Source organism: Gallinula chloropus (genome assembly GCF_964237585.1).
Source record: "Gallinula chloropus genome assembly, chromosome: 4".
NCBI lineage: Eukaryota > Metazoa > Chordata > Aves > Gruiformes > Rallidae > Gallinula > Gallinula chloropus.
Window position 1 is genome coordinate 11,965,119 of NC_140088.1, and position 19,974 is coordinate 11,985,092.

At 41.3% G+C, this 19,974-nt stretch overlaps 1 protein-coding gene across 1 annotated transcript; it reads right to left on the reverse strand.

Moving 5' to 3' along the window:
• Window positions 1-900: 900 nt before the first annotated feature.
• Window positions 901-6,213, reverse strand: ACTC1 (actin alpha cardiac muscle 1). The gene is made up of 7 exons (XM_084263956.1): window positions 6,186-6,213; window positions 5,391-5,539; window positions 4,056-4,380; window positions 3,309-3,470; window positions 3,005-3,196; window positions 1,571-1,752; window positions 901-1,209 (listed from the first exon to the last, which is right to left on the reverse strand). The coding sequence occupies exons 2-7, from the start codon at window positions 5,517-5,519 to the stop codon at window positions 1,066-1,068; spliced, it is 1,134 nt and encodes a 377-aa protein (XP_084120082.1). The 5' UTR covers window positions 5,520-5,539; window positions 6,186-6,213; the 3' UTR covers window positions 901-1,065.
• Window positions 6,214-19,974: the final 13,761 nt, after the last annotated feature.

The following is a 19,974-nucleotide window of genomic DNA, read 5'->3' on the forward strand; positions in this document are numbered from 1 at the left end:
ACATCAGTCTGTGCATAGTTCAAACTATGACACCGACTGGTTCCATTATTTTAATGGAAATGTCCCAGATCATTCTGTACTTCACCTTTAGATATCACTTCTTAAAAAAAAATAAATCAAAGAGTAGGGTTATGAGAACTCATGGTGAGAAACACAAAAGCCCACAGAAAGTAGGAAATTTATGATTGTAGTATCTGGGTCAAATACCAGTAAAGAATACCATGGATTAAGGATTAAAAATGGCCTAAAATATATGGATGATGATGTGAAAATTATTGTGATTATAACAATTGCATGTTTATACAGCAAAAGTTTCATTCTTGTGCATTAGTACAATAAAAGCTTCACTTCTTTATCTTCAGCTTTTAAGAGATGGGGAAAGATGCATAAACTGTCAGTTTGAATTAATATTTTGTCATAAATACTTATAGCCCACAGAAAACAATTGTGTGGCTCTTTAGGACTGAGCTAATTAGTTATAAATCGTTTTCTAAACCTATTAGCATAATTATTCTGCAGAAGGTTTGCCTTTTAATCAATTATTCAAATTTATTCAAATACCAGGGTTATAATAAACCCAACAGAAGAAATGGTTTATGAATGAGAGGGTTCCTTCCACTTATTCCACTTACTAGGACTAGCCTGAAGGCTATTTCTTTGTTAAGCCTTGATATATAATGCTTTTTTGTTTCAAATTTCAAACTTACAACTATAAAGTATAAATTCTTACTCATAGAAAGCCGTGACCTAACATGACTACATCACTTAGACATGCTTGCAGTGAAGGCTTCAATAGGTTTGATGGCAGTTTCCAGACCCCAGGGTGTTTAGTTTCTTTTTTTTTAAACCAAAGATTACTTATAATAAAACAAGACAATCATTTGCAGGTTGCAAGTCCAGGATCTTGTTTATTTATAAAGCAATAAATATTAGAAGCACAAATAAATTGCACGGGTGTGTAAACAAACTGTACAATGACTGAAGAGTTCAGGAAGGGTTGCCAGAAGACTCCAAGAAGCATATTGTCGTCATCCTGAGTGGGCAGTAAATTGAGGGGAAAAGTGCTTAGAAGCACTTGCGGTGGACAATGGATGGACCAGCTTCATCATACTCCTGTTTACTGATCCACATTTGCTGGAAGGTGGACAGAGATGCTAGAATGGAGCCACCAATCCAGACAGAGTACTTGCGCTCAGGTGGAGCAATGATCTAGATAAAGAAAAGCAACAAAACTCTCATTTAACAGTTTGAGCAACTAACCCACATCATCAATGTAACAAACTACTAGATATTACCTTCAGTAAATAAAGAATTTTTCTATAATAGCAGTATTGATCTTCAGCAGCTGATACAATACATGTAATATTCCTTCAGAAAATCTATAACCATATTTTCTTTTTTCTTACACTTGTTTCTAGTCAATATTGTTAGGCTGATTAAAAGGAATTTCTTCTCATTTGTCCATCAGCTGTTCATCTCATTTTTGAGTTGTTCCTGTATCCCAATTTAGTGAGGTCGACATTTTCCCCATCCTTCCCCACATTTTATAGTACAGAGTCAAATTCCTCACCTTAATCTTCATAGTGCTAGGAGCAAGTGCAGTGATTTCCTTCTGCATACGGTCAGCAATGCCAGGGTACATTGTCGTTCCACCTGAGAGGACGTTGTTAGCATACAGGTCCTTACGAATATCAATATCACACTTCATGATACTGTTGTAGGTAGTTTCATGAATACCAGCAGATTCCATACCTGAGAAAGAAAGAAGACTGTAGGTCAGTAAATTATACAAGAGGTCTTTGTGAAGACAATTCTCGGCATTTCTCCTGTTGCAGTTTTGCAGGGGTTTTGGTTTCTTGGGTTTGGTTTTATTTTCCCCTTTCCCTTTTTCCAACTTCCCCCCCCCTTCCTTTAAAGAGCAGGCAGCTGTGGGGATCTATGCTCTCAGCTGGGGCAGAACCACAACATCCCCTCATCATTAATATGAGCTGCTATAATATTTTTGTGGTAAAAATACTTATTTATTATTAAATCTGATAGAAAAATACAGGGAAAAAAATTACAGAACTAGCTAAGAAACCTAAGCTATTTGTTAGAAAGGGTAAGAATTACAATGCACGTGCAAAGGAAAGATACTTGAAGTATACAGTAAGAGAAGAGATAAACACACAAGATAAACTCAGTATATGACAGTGGGAGAAAATTATATAGAATAAAACCCATGAGTATCAGGTTTTGACAGAGTCTCATAAAAAGCATTAGTTGACTATAGAAAGAGAGTGATAAAGACAATGAAACAGTTGAAGTAGAACTAAAGAAAATAGTTTCTTTTTCACCCTACTCAAAACACAGTCTATTTATAAACATCAAGGCAAGACATAACAAAGATATTAGTACTTGGCTGTAGGGAAAAAGAAACCAGTATCAAATGTTTGTAGGTTGCATTCCAGTTTATTAACTTCAACAGGTGCTTCCTGAAAGGGCTGACACTAGATCTGTAGTAAGATGTCAGCTGATGAACAACTGCTTATTGCTCAGGACTTAGAGTATAAGCATTTGCTGTATCTGTCAGCTGCACTCGCAAGCAGCAAAGCTTGCCATCTTGACCATGGCAGTGTTCACTTACAGTGCATACTACTAGACACACACCTTCATTCCATTTCTTTATCCCTCCCAGACACTTTACTTCTTCTTGCAGCTTTACAAATACAGCCCTGGAATCTATTGTTTCCATTGTGACCTGACGATATTCTAACTCCATTTTGCCACAAATAATTGTGATGTTAGAACCTGGTCCAAAACTAAGGAAGAAGACCCCAGAGCTCAACTAATTACCAGCTGAGATCATATTAAGCACAGCTTATGGGGACTAGATGATCTAACTCATTATTTATGTTTGATTTCATACCAAATTTAGCTAGCAGGAAGAGGAACGGGACACCTTCTAGATCTCCTGATTCATTCATACCTCCTACTGAAAGAAGAATTTCCCAGGAACACTTACCAATAAAGGATGGCTGGAATAAGGTTTCAGGGCAGCGGAAACGTTCATTACCAATTGTGATCACTTGACCATCAGGCAATTCATAGCTCTTTTCCAGAGAGGAGGAAGAGGCAGCAGTGGCCATCTCATTCTCAAAGTCCAGTGCAACATAGCACAGTTTCTCTTTGATATCGCGGACAATCTCACGTTCAGCTGCAGATACAGGGGAATGGATTAAGGTCTGGGTAAGCAAAATACTAGAGGAAGAAGACAAGCCAAGAAAGACATGAGGATTTTCACAGGAGGGCAAAGCTGAAGGACTGACCTGTTGTCACAAAGGAATAGCCACGCTCTGTGAGGATCTTCATGAGGTAGTCAGTCAGATCCCTGCCAGCCAGATCCAGACGCATGATGGCATGAGGCAAAGCATAGCCTTCATAAATAGGTACATTGTGGGTGACGCCATCACCAGAGTCCAGAACAATCCCTGGGAGAGAAACGTCAGAGACCGGTTGGAATCACCTAGCAAATACTTAAAGCCCTTAGGCACAGTAAGCAGCAACAAAATATAAGATTTTGAGACACCATAAAGTGGAATAATTCAGTTTTAACCATAAAAATCTTGCCTTCCCTGGGCATTTCTGTTTGCTGTGCTGCACGTATTTTAAGCCAGTCCATACAAACAGCCTTCCATTGCTACCACACTGAGTAGTAAGTTTGCCATAGTGGTTGGTTTTAGTCCAATAATGGGCATCTTTTGGTCCCATTTTAAACCCTTAAACTGGTGTAATACTTGTGTAACTGCAGTATCTTCACAGGAATGTCTCCTCGTTTGCATCATGGCAAACAGCAGGAGAGTTAGTGCCACAGTGCCTCTCTGAAAGCAATGCAGAAGTCTGCCTACAGACTTGATACTGGCTCGCTGCTACTGTTATCATCAACTGCTGTAAGTGAAAAATACCTAGTTTTTTGTAAATTTGACTCAGTTATGGGTTTTATTCCCTGTTCAGAGTGAGGAGGGAGGGTTCCTGAATGGAAGAAATCTAGAGAGTTTTTATTTTTGTTATTTTACCTGTTGTACGACCAGAGGCATACAGGGACAGGACAGCCTGGATTGCCACATACATAGCAGGTACGTTGAAGGTCTCAAACATTATCTGGGTCATCTTTTCACGATTAGCTTTAGGGTTCAGGGGGGCTTCTGTGAGCAAGGTAGGGTGCTCCTCAGGCGCAACACGGAGTTCATTGTAGAAAGTGTGGTGCCAGATCTTTTCCATATCATCCCAGTTGGTAATGATGCCATGTTCAATGGGGTATTTCAAAGTGAGGATACCTCTTTTGCTCTGAGCTTCATCACCCACGTAGGAATCTTTTTGACCCATACCAACCATAACACCCTGAGAAGAAAATACAGGAAAGCATTATTTCATGAAGAGAACATCACAGAGCCCACAGTCAACTACCTGTTTTCAAGAAAGGTACAAGCAGTCACACCACCAAAAGGTTATTTATGAAAATAAATTATTAAAATATTAAGTCAAAAGAATTTGAAGTTTTCTCATAAACATTTTTCCTTTAATCAGATGGAAGGAATTTTTCCCTTTTTTTAAATGACCCTCTTGTTTTCAATTACTTCATTCTGGCCCAAAAGTTTGGCTGAACATAAACTGCACAATACCATGACAAGGGAAAGATACAGAGAGCCATATGAAGAGAGTCTGTAAACAATAAGAGGGGGAAATGAACCTTCTAGTGAAGGAAGTTACTCTGTATTACTACGCAGCCTCAGCAGCAATCTATTCACAATACCACAGTATAAATTGCAAACAATTTAGGCTTAAAAACTATTACAAACTTTATACCAAGGAAACTATAGGAGAAAAAATACTGTGTTCTCTATGTGCTGATTTAAGTGTGACAAAAGGGGAGAAAGAAATGGGAAAGAGATCTTAGAGAGCTGTGAAAAGATAAGATCAGAGACAGGATGGGTGTGAAAGACCTTAAACAAACCGCATTGTGGGAAAATTCAGCCGATGGAGATCTCTTTGAACTAGCACCAGCAGCAGGTCTGGCCTAGGGGATGGAGTGTGGAGTGGGCAGCAGCTTTGTAGGCAGCTGGGTTTGGGCTCATTAGGAGAGAGAACCGGGAGAAAGTCAAGAGGAAAGTTGGTGAATTAGAAATAACTGGGAGAAAGGGAGACAGTGATAGAACGGAGACCAGGGCCTGCCAAACTGGGGAGTTAAGGGAAGTACTGGAGAGGACTGGAAATGCGTGGCAAGTACCACCGCAAGAAGTAAGCACTGGGAAGGGCAGAGTATTTGGGACAGGACAGAAGAACCAAGAAAGGCGAATTCGGGAGAGAGGGGGAAGGCTCTGCCCTACCCCTGTCCTGCACCCCGGATTTACCTGGTGCCTCGGGCGGCCAACGATGGACGGGAAAACGGCCCTGGGGGCATCGTCGCCGGCAAAACCTGCCTTGACCAGCCCCGAGCCGTTGTCGCACACTAGTGCGGTGGTCTCCTCGTCGTCACACATCTTGGGAGGGATGCACGGACCTGCAAAACAGCACGGCGGAGCGTCCAGTCCCCCGCGGACAGCGAGGCGCTGCCGCTGGGCCCCGCCGAGCCCCTCGGGCGGCCGCTCCGCTCCACGCCCTCCCGCCCGCCATCCCGGCGGCGGCACACCGGCAGCTGTCAGCGGCAGCGGGAAATTTGACTCGTCCCGGGACGATGTTCGATGGCTCAGCCACGCTCGTGGGCAGGGCTTAAAATAGGATCCGTCAGCCGCTCTCTTCTTTGCCCTCCGAAAGGCGCCCTGGCTTGCTGGGCGCTCTATAGGGCATCGTTAGCGGTACCCTCAAGCCGCGGATGGAGCCGGGAGGGAAAGCGTTGGAAATCAGAGAGATAGGCACTGCCCAGAGCACTTCACCGGCGGCGGGGCGTCGCGCCCTGTCGAGCCGCGGCGGCTGGCGCTGCGTGGGGGGCGGCCGGGGACGGGACGGCCGGGGACGGCGCGGTGTCCCCGGCAGAAATAACGCCGTGCCAGGAGATGCGCAGGCAGAGCAGCGGCTGTACCTGCGCGGCCGGCATCCGCCGCTCGCCGGTGCCTCCCATTCATTCATCCCTCCCATCCCTCCCGTCCCATCCCATTCCTCCCTCCCTGCCCGCCCCGCGGGGCTGCGGGCGCCGCCGGGGTACTCACCAGACCAGCACCGGCGGCGGGGGGGCTGCGGAGGAGAGCCTGGGTGCCGGCTCGGCGGAGACGCCCCAATTTATACCCCCCCGAGGGGCAGCGTCGGCCCGGGCCGCCGCGGGACAGGGCAGCCACCTTCTCCTTATTTGGTCGGCTCCGCGCCATTGAGCGACCGCGCAGCCATGAATGGAACCCGGCCAGCCCCGGCGCAGCCCGGCCGCCCGGCCCATGTAAGGCAGGCGTGGGGCATCGCGCCCCCAGCCCGCCGCATGGCCAAATAGGGAGCCCTGCGCAGCCCCTCGGGGGCCAGCGCTCTCGGGGAGCTGGGCGGAAAGGTGGTTTCCCGGGCCGCCTCCCACGGGCACGCCCGGGGCCCGGCTCGGCCCCGGTCCCCGCCGGCACCCCGAGGTGTCGACACCCGCCGGCTGCCGGCCCAGGTGGGCCCGGAAACTTGAGATGCTCGAGCTGGGCGGAGGATGCGGGGGAAGCTGCACGGGTGTTTTCTCCCCCGGCTGTTCATTTTTCCGCTGAGAAAAAGCCAGTAGAGCTTCTACTTAATCGACGACCCATGAGGTTACTTTGGTGCCAACAACTGGGGCTCTTCTACTGCATGGAGGCAGCATCTGCTGCCTGTATTGCCTTAGGAAGGAGCAGCGCACACTCAATTTCTTTTAAACTTTGATGAGCCCATGCAGCAAAAACCGTGCTTCTCTCTGCTTTTGGCTGACATCTATAGCACAGAATGGGTTCTGCTCGTTTACATTTATATGCATATACTTGCAGTCCTCATTTTTTCCTCTTTCAATGCACCTCAGATCAGTAACACGTAGTGATATGTAGAGGAGAGGATGAGAGATGGGAATAGCTTGGATAAAAACCAGCTATGGTATTAATGTAATGTGACAGTTGTTTTCCTGCTCAGTTGTTGAACCATCCACATTGATAATTTGTTCCAGCGGTGGAACCTAGAAAATCCGTGTATCTTCAGGACTTTTTTTTTTTGAAGTTAAAAATAGAAAGACTGGAGAGGCATCCCTTGAGTGGGTTTGTCGTGGTATGTGAAGGCAGAGTTTGTCAACGTGTGTCCCAGAGGACCTGTGTTACAATGAAAAGTACAGTGTCCTTAGGGAGATCAGCATGTAAACTGCCCAATGCCTGCCCGTGTAAGACACAATGGGGGAAAAAAGTAACTGAGCTTTGGGACAGAAGGGAAGGGTGGGATGTAAAGGTCAAGAGAGGAACGCTCAGTAAACTGGATCAACTTCTTAAACACAGGTCTAGTTTATTAGAGGCCATTCAAGGGCTGACAGCCATCACGTGATTATATGCATCTTAAACAAAGTGGAAGGAAAGAGCTTATGAATGCATCCCAACCTGCAATTTGGGGGCACTGGGGAGGTGTTGGTGTAAGAACTGCATTTGCACTGTGGTTTGTCTCTAACAGAGAGCATGAGAACTGAAAATCGCTGACTATTTATTTCTAAACTGTATCCAAAGGGGGCATCAGAGACACTTAGACCTTAATTTCTTCTGAAACTGGAGATAGTGGAATCAGTTTCCTCTTTTCTAGCACAATTAATGAGGTAGTTAGCTCCACCCCAACCCCATTTTATCTTGGGTTGTACCAAATTATGAGCACAACTCTGAAGCAGATGTAGCAGCAAATATCTTGGCCATTGATAGCTCATGCTTTTCTTTTCTTTAAATGCCTTGAGGAGGCACAGCCTGTTTCAGGTAAGACACCATTTGGGTATAAAGGTGTGTGTATGTCTATTTCATATATGCATGTATATATTCTATATGCATGTATGTATCTCTGTATATAAATATATAAAAGTATATATTACTTTTTTTTCTTAGCTACATCAAAAAGGAAGGTGTGGGACTGTGAAATACAGTGACCTCAAAAGGTCAAAGCAGGGACAGACTGTGCTTCAGTGTCTCTCCTCTGGACAAACATTGGCTCCTAGTTTTCCTGGTATTGAAGAAAAATCAACCAGGATGAATACTGGTGGGATATGGACCCTAGGTGAGTATATATTTATCTAAATTGGTTAGGCACAGGTAACAATAGAAAATATTTTTTTGATAGTGATACCTCTTTACATAAGAATTTATATATATGCCAGAATGTATAGGCATATACACCCTTGCACAGAGAATCTTTTCTAAGGAAAAAATACTTTACCATATGTTGGCTCTGTGTGGAGCCAGGAGTTGGACTCGATGCTCCTTACAGGTCCCTTCCAACTCAGGATGTTCTATGATGCTATGATATGCTGCTTTCAAATAAATAAATAAAAAATCAGCATATTTAATTCCATGGTAAATTGACATATATAATTTAAATCTGTTCCTAGCACATCTTTTCTACAGAAACCATATAATGTGAGGGATTGGCCCACTTCTCTGGCACTAGAGATTAGTTTACAGTGTTATCTCAGCTGTTCCTCTGCTCAGAGGTGTTGCAGTATTTACATAGAAGCCGGTTGTTGATAGCTGCATTGAATTCCTCCCCAATCAGACCTTCTCTGTCCCATCCTACATTCCCTTTGGCTAGAGAGAGAGAGATTCTCTGAAACTGAGACAGAGCCAGCTCTCCCTGCAAAATCTACACAAAATGTTCTGTATTTTATTGTTTCATTTATAATTAAATATTGGCTTCCCCTACCCTTTCCTCGAGTTTTACATTTCTAATCCAGCAAGACTGACACCTTGGATCTTGGTGTACTTGAGGGCTCATCAATCCCCTGCACCTGTATATTGCAAGGTCAAACGAAAACACCATGTACATAAATCCAAAATCTCATATGCTTCCTCGTAGCCATTTGAAAAGTACCCAGCTAAGCTTATTCCTTTGGCCAAAATCAGTCTGCTTTCTGCAATAAAGTGATATTACAACCTCAAATAAACCAATCAAGCAGGCAAAAAAAGCAAAAACCTACTGAAATGTGTTATGCAATGTCATCTAGACACTCCAGCATCTGACTGACCAGGGCCTCCACATGCTATGCACGTTTTGCATGACTTTGCTGTTGGGAGTGACCCAAGAGACAAAGGAAATGCCGGCAGTACGGAGCACTGGGAGAGCAGACAGATCTGCAGAGAACATGATCTGCACAGGAGGAGCATGAAGCCTCGATGTGTACACAGTATTACTGGGTTTAGCAAAAAAGAAAAAAAACAACAACAATGCCTCCCTGCTCCCCCCCCCCCCCCAAAAAAAAAAAAAGAATAAAAAAAGACACGTGGACTCAGAAGAAACTGGTTGTATTATTCAGCCAATAAGACACTGTTGTGACAGCAACCAAAAATCACACCATGACTTTGTTCTTACCTCTGCATGGTAAAAATGCATATAAAAAAAATCACACTGTGATCTTATGATGCCCAGAAATCCTTACAACTGCTATTCAGCTTTTGAATGAAAAAGTCATTTAGCTCAAAAATAAAGCCTTGATTCTTCAAAAACTCGAAAGCACAGAGAACTTACTGCCACAGACTTCAGATTATTTACAGTAGTTAACATTGCATTCAGAAATTGAAAATGTGTAGGATCAAGCCCTTTCAATTTTTGTTCAGTCTTTCAGATTATTATTTTATCTGTACATGTTCCAATAAAAACAATAAACTTTTCATAATACTCCAAACCATTGCATGCACAGTATATCCTGACCTAGCAGGTCTTGGAGCAGATGAATTCTCACTTAAAATCTGCTATTTCTAAATCCAATGGATGATGACATATAAAATCTGTCCTAGCACAGAGCCAAATGTTACGTCTCATAAGCCTCAGGCCAGCGTAATCTTTGGAAGAATTTTTACTTTTACAAGAATAAGAAGCAAATGCCACTCTGACCAGTTTTCTTTTGTCCCATGACAGCTGTTTGAAGCTATATATCCTTTAGAAATTTAAGAAGCATTGCAGCAGCATCTTACTGATGGGCAGGAGTCCTGATGAGATGAGAATGCCAAACATAAAATATATGATGAATATCACTGTCATGAATGAATCACTGTCATTGATGGAGTCATATATGGTTACTTACATCTGTGTGGTTATTAAAATGTCTCTGTATGTATGCAGATACACAAAGAGAAGCCAGAAAAGCCAATTCAGTAGTCACAACCAACATGAAGTTGTTCCCTATAATAAGCTCTATCCCACTTTTCCAAACAGATTGTGAATCTCACAAGTGAAAAATCTTTCTTCTGTTCTGCTAGAGGAGAGTCTCCCAATTTAATAATCACTGTCAGGCAAACTTCTCCAGAGAATTCATCAGGTATTTCCCTTTCTTTGCTATGTTTCATTCGCCTCAGTAATAGCCCATGTTTCATACGTAGTACATTCCCTGTCTTCTCAGCATTTAAGCTCTTTGCATAGTTGCAGGCTGTTATCATCTCTCCATGTTTCTTTCTCTCAATCACTCATGTACTGCTGCACATCTATAATTAACCTAAAACATCTTAAGTGTGCACTGAAATAACAGACTAATGATGTGGGCACTGGGAGTTAGAGATGCAGCTAAAGCACCTTGTTATGAAGCTGAGAGAATTAGGCACTGACAACATCAGTGGGGGTGAGTGGCAGTGAAAGAAATTTGTGCTTCCCAGTCTCCTACCCCCCAGAATCATTATATGCCACATGTCACCTAGAAAGAAAGGCTGGGATTCTCACTCCCATTACACCCCCTTTCCAGTGAAAAAAGGGCTCAGGGAGTGCTGGGAGATCCTGGAAGCTCTGTGCCTGCACACGAGGAATGTCTTGTGTCCAGAAGTGCTGCGTTTCTTTCACAAGCCAGAGCATGACAGGCATGACAGGATAGGGCTCCAGCAATTCATATAGTGAAGACTGCAAGCTGCTTTCAAATAAAATCCAGCCAGGGAAATTTTGGATCTTCAGGCTGCCTGATGGACTGAGGAACATGGAATAATAGCTCAAGAGGACAGAAGTATCTCCTGAACACTTCAGCTGTTTCCAGCATGCATCTCAGCAGCCAGTCTCATGCAGTATCTCTGAGAGATACCTGCCCTACCTTACAAAGTTGATTATTTCTATCAATATGTCTTAGTCTCATTTCAACTGTTGGGTTGGTTTTTTTTCCAGTTAGAAAACATATCTTACCTAAACACCAGAACAGACGGAACTTGAAAAAAACCTTTGTGTGTGCCTTTTCAGCATCACACAATCATCATTTGATAATTGATGAGTCTCTGGCTGCTAGTGCCATATCAATAAATAACAATTCCAAAGGCAATAGGTAATTGCTAGATGCTTTGACAATATCTTATATTAGGAGTATTTAAAAAAATCCACAAATGCTTAAGGCTAAATTCTGCCCAGTTAAATTAAATTTGTGATTATTTTTATTTAAGTTATATGTGGTAGTAAAAAGCTCAGACTTGCAGAATGGTCACCCAGGAAGCATAATGAAATTACCTGGGACCTTAGCAGAGGTTTCATTAGTATATAAATTAAGATGGTAAATACCTAGGTACTTTAAAATGAGAAGGAGAACAACGAAAGAGAGAGAAGGAAAGACACAGACTCAGAAATTTGCAGCTCAAGGCACTTCCTCACCCTGATTTATGTCTCACTCCACCTTCAGCATCCTCCAAGCTCACTGTGCTCTTATTTCTTTGCCATAGATTCTGCACCTGTCATGTTCTATAGAAAGTGATCAGGATTTCATAACCTATCTATGTATTGCTTTTCAAATTTAGCATCACAACTGCTATCAGGCCAGCACCACGAGCAGATGAAAATCTGCTACTAATGTCAGTGTTTCTAGCACACAGCCGTAACCTTTCGATTTAGTCTAGTCCTCTACTGCAAGTCGTTCTGCAAGGTCTCTGGGTCACAGCCACCTATGGTAACCCACGTCAAAGCCAGATTCTATGAACTTTTCAGAACTTTTCAAACAAGGGATTGATCTTTTCTCTTCTTCACTGCTTATAATGTCCCATTCTTCATCAACATCCGTTACTTTTATTTGTTTTTTATCACTTTCCCACTATCCTCATCTACCTTCTCTTGCCATTTCCATCTTTGTTTTCAACATGGCATAGCTGTCATGTGCAGCCACATCTATGCAAGATGAGCAGACACCCACTCTGTGAAGATAAAAGAGGATTCAATTTGCAAGGAAAAGTTTTCCAGAAAAACAAGAATCATACCCATTTCCTTCCCCAGCTAGCATACTGAATATGAGTCAGCAGTGTGCCCAGGCGGCCAAGAAGGCCAACAGCATCCTGGCTTATGTCAGGAATAGTGTGTCCAGTAGGTGTGGAGAGGTGATTGTGCCCCTATACTCGGTGTTTGTGAGGCCACAGCTCGAGTGCTATGTCTAGCTCTGGGCTCCTCACCATTATAAGGACATTGAGGTCCTCGAGCGAGTCCAGAGAAGGGCAACCAGGCTGGTGAAGGGACTGGAGGGCAAATCATATGAGGAACAGCTGATGGGGCTGGGGATGTTTAGTCTGGAGAAGAGGAGGCTGAGGGGAGACCTTATCACCACTTACAACTACCTGAAAGGAGGTTGTAGAGAGGTGGGCAAAAGTCTCATCATCTGAGTAACAGGAGATAGGACAAGGGGAAATGGCATGAAGCTGTGCCAGGGCAGGTTCAGATTAGATGTTAAGGAAAATATGTTTCATTGAAAGAGTTGTCAGGGCCTGGAACAGGCTGCCCAGGGAGGTGATTGAGTCACTGACCCTGGATGTGTTTAAAAGACAGGTAGATGAGGTACTTAGGTATGGTTTAACATAGGATGGGAACAGTTGGACTAGATGATCTTGAAGGTCTTTTCCAACCTTGTGATTCTGTGATTCTGTGATACAGTTGCAGGAAGATGAAATGCTGTCTGTGTATTTTGTCTTTACTGGCCTATCACATAGGCCAGTCTTATTTATAACCCACCACATTACTTTGGTCTCATCAGTCTACAAGAGTAGATTTGAAGTCCATAACAATGTGTAGGGTTCAATTATCTGAAACAAAAGGAACTTGAATCTACCCATTACTGCAAAACACTCTGTGAGTTTCCACATTGTTTCTCAGCTGCCCTTTGTTTTTCAGAATCAAAGACAGATGTCATGTAATTACAAGAAAAGCAACAAAGAAACAGTCTATTCTAATTGCATTCTAGCTAAAGAATTGGCTTTTAGTAAAGGAAAGCATCAAATGCTGGCTTCTCTTTTAACGTCTCTGTGTGCATTCTCTTGTACTGTGTGTTAAAGAGGGAGGACCTACATTTCATAATCTGTGTACACTAAGAAGAGGAGGAGGTACTGCTTTACAGATGAGAAGTAGGGTTCAGCAGGATGAAGTGGCTTGACTGAAGTCGCACTTGAAATTAACATTTATGTAAGAATTGAATCCTACTTCTGATGATGAATTCCAGCTATTGAACAAGAATCACACCATTGTTCTCAAATACAATTACATAATGGTCTTTGAATGTGGTGTACACGGAATCTGTTTGCTTTGCCACAATTGATAGATACAACCTTCGCAAGAAATATCATTTTAAGAGACGTCTGGATTCTACTGCTGCTATTAGGAACACAAAGATATTTCATGAATGTCACAAAAATTATTATTACAACTTCCAAGCTTGCAAAGTTCTAAGATGATTTAGACAAAAGCATCTCAGTTATTAATAAATGTGTAACTGAACTGTGATATATGGAGAAAACATTGCAATAAGTGAATTCAGGACCAGAACTGGCTTTGAACTTTCTGTCAAATTTCTCTTACTAAAAACCAGGGATTCTTCAAAATACATTTTACCACAGGAATTTTCTACTCCATTTTTAAAAGAATGCTGTCAGGTAAGCTCATTTCATTTTCTTACAGGTTAAAAAACCCCACAAACTTACAGATTTATTTTGCAGAAAAGCACTATCTGAATTACAAGCACAATATTTTAATTGACCAAGACGATTTTTTTTCATATTTTGTTTCAGAGTATTTTCAAGAAATTTACCTCAGCTAAATTCAGTAGGAAAATATTTTTATCTCACCTTTTTAAAAAGATGGAAAAATTTCCTCAAACATAACGTTTTATTAATCAAAGCTAAAACTTTGATAATCAATATTAAGTTTCTATGGAATCATACTGACCATTAGAATCCATTTGAAATTAAGCAATTAGAAATTAAGCATTAACTAAAATATTGCAGAATGTTGCACAAAGCTACCTTAGAAAAAGACTTTATGTAATATAAAAACCACACTACAATAACATTCTGACTACATATAATTTGCAAATGCAAATTTTATCCACTTTTTGCCATTCATTGCTCCTTATGGCTGGTTGGAATTGAGCAGGAAGATAAAGTATCATTCAAAAACCTAGACTTTCCAGTGAAGACAATAGGTATGTAATATGGGTTCAATCTTCTCCATTTTCAGTCAGCCACTGGATCATAAATTTTTCTTTAATGGTGCATTCACAGTATGAGTATGTTTATTTATTTATTTATTTGATTTTGTGCAGGTATGGCCTAGGTATATCCTTCACTAGCTTTTATGAATAGTTGATTGTATAGTGTGTTTTATAAGGAATATCCAAATATTTCCAAAATCGGTATCGTACAAGGAGTTATCTTCAGTAATGTAATCTCCATTTCAAACCAGCATCCCCATAATATGTTGAGTGCTATTCAAAAGAATCTGTACCAGACTGATATTTTTCATTATAACAATAAAATATATGTGTAACACAATAACAGTGCTGACAGATTTTTGAGATCTCTGAGAGTGTTCACTAAGCTACTGCTAGTATATACATGCAGGGTAAAAAATTAGCACAGCAAAGAAATAGAGTTCAACTGAAATAAAAATAGCAAAACCATATTTTGAACCATTCTAGAATGTTTGATGATGGGAAAAACTGCAGGGAACTACAGGGGATTACCTCTAGGGTGTAATAACTTTCTAAATAGTATTCTAGAATGACAGTGGAGAATGTTTTATACCAGTGCTTATTTTGTCACTTATTTATCCAAAGTCCTAACTATGGTAAAACTAAATCAGGGTCTACCTCCCTTTTATTGTAAAAAGTCTGGTTTAGACAAGACTAAGCATTTACCAGTGCTTTAGTAGTAAGTATGTATCTTCTGTACATACCCTGTAAACAATCACTGCATTTCAGACTTCATTTAACTTGCTTCATTAATATCACCAAAAAATGTCATGGGGTCATTTCTGAGTTACCTATGTAACATAATGCTTAATATCTAGTGTGTTGGAATACTTCAATCTGTTACTGTCACCCTTAAGATAAGAAGACCTGTTACTGGCTCAGGCAATTTAGTAATTAATTATGCTTGATACAAAGACGTTTAAAAGTCAAGTTTAAATTAGCATTTTATATAAATATGTTCAACATGTCCTGGAGATAAATAAAGAGCTGTGGACAGCTGCAATGTACTCTTCCATTTAAGATATTTCCAAGGCACAGCTAAACTTTCTGTTTGTTGTATTCTTCCTGTAAAGAGTGGCCAGAGAAAAACCGCCCTGAACTGGAGAACAATGATCCATTGCAGACAGGGGGCTGAACTATTATAAAAACATGGAAAAACTTCTGAAAAAGAGGTTAAAAGTTGAAAGGTTTAGATGTATATTTAAGGAACAGGCAATCTACCTAAAATTTCAGTGATTCAAGATCAGAGGAAATACCAGATGGCATCAGTAAAATCTCATTGTCAAAAGTTCAGCATTTAAGTCAACTGGGGAAAATGTTGCTGAAAATACAGTTTTAATCTATTGCCTGAAGCATAGTACATGATTGGGAAAAAAAGGTCAATTTGATGGTTCATAAAGTAATTATTTTCCCATAAAATGTCTTCTAAAATAATACACAAAACACAACCAAAGGCAAGTCATCACCAAGAAAATCTAGATGTTTTCCAACTTTGCAAACCAGTATCAAAACCCCATGTGGTGGCCCTCAGAGGAATGACTTGCATGATGAGCAATTGTTTCCCAGTGCAAAATGTTTTGGACAATCCAAAGCATTGGATAGGCATTTGACAATACTTGACATGCAGAAAAAATCAAATATAGCACATTGCCCTTCAAAATAAGAAAAAAAATTGCTCTAAGACAAGGAACTCTCTAAAAATCCATAAAGAAGTTATTTGTTGATTGAGGTTGCCCAGTCTTGAATGAGCTATACAGAGAACAGGGGCGCACAGATGGGTTTGCACTGATATTATCCTCCAATAGAGGTAGTGAGGACCAAGGTTGCTAAGGATTCAGGCTGTATTCAGGCTGACTGAGAGTAAAGGGGAAAAAAACCCTATGATTTTTTAACTTTGTTTAACCACATGACACTTGGAGACTATATCTTCCATGGCACAGAGGGCACCCGCAGTCCTGACTGTCCCTGCCCAGCCTCCCCTGGGTCTTCCCCTACCCTGCCCATGGCCCAAGACCCTGCGTCAGTGTTACAATCACCCTAATAAAATAGCTTAACTTCTAGGCGATTTTGTGTTTAGTTTAGAATATGATACTGATTTTAAAGGAGTTGTAGCAGCTACGAGAATATACAGCATGTTAAGGCTTTTAGGGACAAGACGGTGTGTGCCTTTATCACTATGGAAAATCTCTATGGACTCTGAATTAAAACAAAGGGTACCGGTTATGGACTTTGAGTTAAAACAAGAAGTATTTGAAGAAACTGGCTATGGTTATGAAAGACCGGCTGAAGATGAAATGAGCTTGTGCAAGGATGGGGTTCACTTGCGGACACAGTGAGGAAGACTATCTACGGCCACCAGAGGACCCCCGCTCAATATAACTACACATGTGCAGAGGACATTATCATATGATAATGATTTCCAGGAAGTAACATAAATATGCTAACCATTACCCTCTCCTCTATGTATTAAAAAAATCAGCATAGTTAACCAATGAATTTTATAGAATAAGAATATTGATAAAGTGAAGCAATCAAAAGCCAATCATTGTAAATGTCAAGTGAAGAGGCGAGCATTTTTGAGCAATGATTTCACTAAAAACTGTATCAATATGTTGTGCTTTGTACCTGTGGGGGAACACTTCTTTGGGGGAGCGAACCCCATGTTCCCCACCACTGGAATAAAAGAAGTGCCGTCTTATCTGCTCTGTGTAGATAAGTTCTTCGCGATTGCGACCACTAACATCAGCTGCCATAGCTGTCGGTTCCTGCCCCAGCAGTGCTGCAGCGCCCATCTCCAGCTCTCCAAGGGCTGAGTTCTGCCTGTCCCCGTCTCCATGGTGCTGCCCAGCCATCCTGAGGCCATGTTTGAGCCTGTCTTCCCCCACTGGCCCTGTTTCTGATCCCTATCTGAACCTTGACCTCTCAGCCCATCCTTATCACTATGGTCCTGTTGGCCATCAGTGGATCTGAACCCTGTTCTGTAGATTGACTTCCTGGCTTGACCTCAGACCTGCCTCATCACCATGATGTTGCTTATGATCCAGACTCTTGCTTGGACCTGGCCACCATTCCCAGCCCTGCCTTGCATGTCGCAAAGCCCTGCACTATGGGGCCGGGACTTGGCTGGTGGGACCCCTGCTCTGCTTTGCCCTGCCTGCCGGTGTTATCTCCCACAGGATCCCCCATCTGATGGTGAGATACCACACCAAAAGCATTGCCACTGATCTTGCTGTCTGCATCACCTATTTGTGGTCGCTTTTTGCTTGCCATGTCACTGCTTAGCTTTCTAGCCAATAAATTACTTGCCTCTGCTCTGCTCGCCACCATTCACAGAGGCTTTGCACAGACACTGGGTTAAAAAAGAAAGAAAAGCAGATACCCAGGACACCCCCAGCCAAGTAGAACTAGTACATTACAGAGTCATATTTAATTTTTTCTTTTCTCTCCCTTTGCTCTTTCATAGCCAGAGGCCCACAAGAAACACAAGGAGGCAGAATTTTGTGAAAGGCATTCTGCTGCTCAGGATGCTCACCTAAGAGCTGAAGACAGTGTTACATTTGTACCTCACATCCCAGCAGAATATTCTGACATCTACTGTGTAATAGAAGGGAGAAGGAATAGACTCTTCTCCACATCCATCTCCTTTTCCATGCCCAGGTGGCACTTAAAAGAGAACCCAACAAAAGAAACAATAAAGATTAAGTCCTGTTTTGATTATTCAGAAGAAAAGATACCAACAATTTCTGCAAGGATTTCAAGTTCTGGCTCCTAGTGAACAGGATACCTATATACTAGCTTCTCTAGTCTAAGCACACTAACTCCATAAGGGAAGGACATTTCAGCTATGTGCTGGGATTTAGTACTTCCCATATATTAACTCTAAATGTCTTACCATTACTTCAGCTTTTTTCTGGCATGTTCTGGTGCTTAATTAATCATATATTTTATATGGAACCTACACATCTACACCAATATTTTGATTCCTGCCTGAATGACAAGCCACTAGGAATTAGGCACTGTAGCACCTCCAGCCTTCCTTACATTTAGCATATTACATATGTTTTTTGAAAGCAGCAATTGAAATCCATGGTGCTTTCAAAATATATACCATTTTAAAGGTAAAGGCTATTAATACAAAATCCCTTATGAAATATGAATTGCATCAAGGCTTACAGAAACTGAAAAGAAATGTTTCATTTTCTGTAAGACTCGTCTGCACTGTTTCCTTTTTCTTCCATTGATGGTCATGTTGGTTCCCAGCAAAGATGCTATGACAACTCAAGTAAAAATTATCTAAATGTAAGAAATAAACTGTTTCACCTAGAATACTGCAGTGAGTTTTAAGTATCCAAGCAGGAATACTTCCCCCAAAAATGGGAATTAACTACAGATATTATATAGTTGAGAGAAAGCCCTGAGAAGAAAGCTTAAGGAGTTGATACAAACACCACCAAAATTCTTAATCAATTCTCATTGATTTCATAGGCTTCAGAGCAAGCCCTGAAATTGTTGTCTATGAGTATTGTATTCCTATGAAATTAAGGAGGACATAAAAAATATTTGTATTTGGCCTAAATACCCAAGGATAAAGAAGTATCTATCTGGTAGATAGATATTCTAAATCGCTGTGTACCTTTCAAACCTGTTAATTTATGTTTCATCTTCAAAGGATACTGCAAATGTTCAAATCCCAGCAGGACCTGGATAGTGACCTCCCTAGGGCCATTCTTATTTATATGACTGATATATAATTTTGTTGATTGATTTTTATAGCACCAGGAAGCAGGTGAAATTCTAAGCAAGGAGAAAATGAATTCAAGATTAAATAAGTAATAGGATGAATGCTGAAAATATCATGTCTAAGCATAATCAGAAGATTATATCAGCTAGGCTGCAAGCACACAAACTAAATAAACCATTAAAGTTTGAGACATTGGGAAAGCAAGCTAGAATATGCACTGTAATTACAGTCTTGTGCTAGCTAACAACCCGCTTATATCCAAAAGTCAGTAGATTTCTATCTCTAAGAATGGGCCTTCCAGTTCAGTATTTAGTAATATTTTTGTATTTAGTGAATTTTAAGATCCCAAAATTCCTAAGAGCTTTTTATGTTTTAGGCAAGGACACAGAGATAAATTGATTTAATAATAAACAGGAAATGGTTTATCAATCTGAAAAAGAAAAATTAATCTTGGAAGTACCGCTCCAGTGTTTTAAGCATCAGTCCAGTAGTCCTCAGATTTTCCAGTTATTTCCCCTTTCCTATGGGTGTTCTGTGGCATGCAATTTAACAGATGACTATGGTAAGATCAAATCATTGTCACGATGAAGAAATTGCTTCACTCAGCCAGATTCACCTAGCTGATCTG

Bases quoted from the DNA above. Each gene is read 5' to 3' on its own strand.
- ACTC1 (XM_084263956.1), bottom strand. From the start codon at position 5,519: ATGTGTGACGACGAGGAGACCACCGCACTAGTGTGCGACAACGGCTCG. The intron at 3,471-4,055 runs GTAAAATAACAA...TTTCTCTCCCAG, and splicing joins TGCCTCTGGTCGTACAACAG to GGATTGTTCTGGACTCTGGT. The intron at 1,753-3,004 runs GTAAGTGTTCCT...TTTCTTTCTCAG, and splicing joins ATTCCAGCCATCCTTTATTG to GTATGGAATCTGCTGGTATT.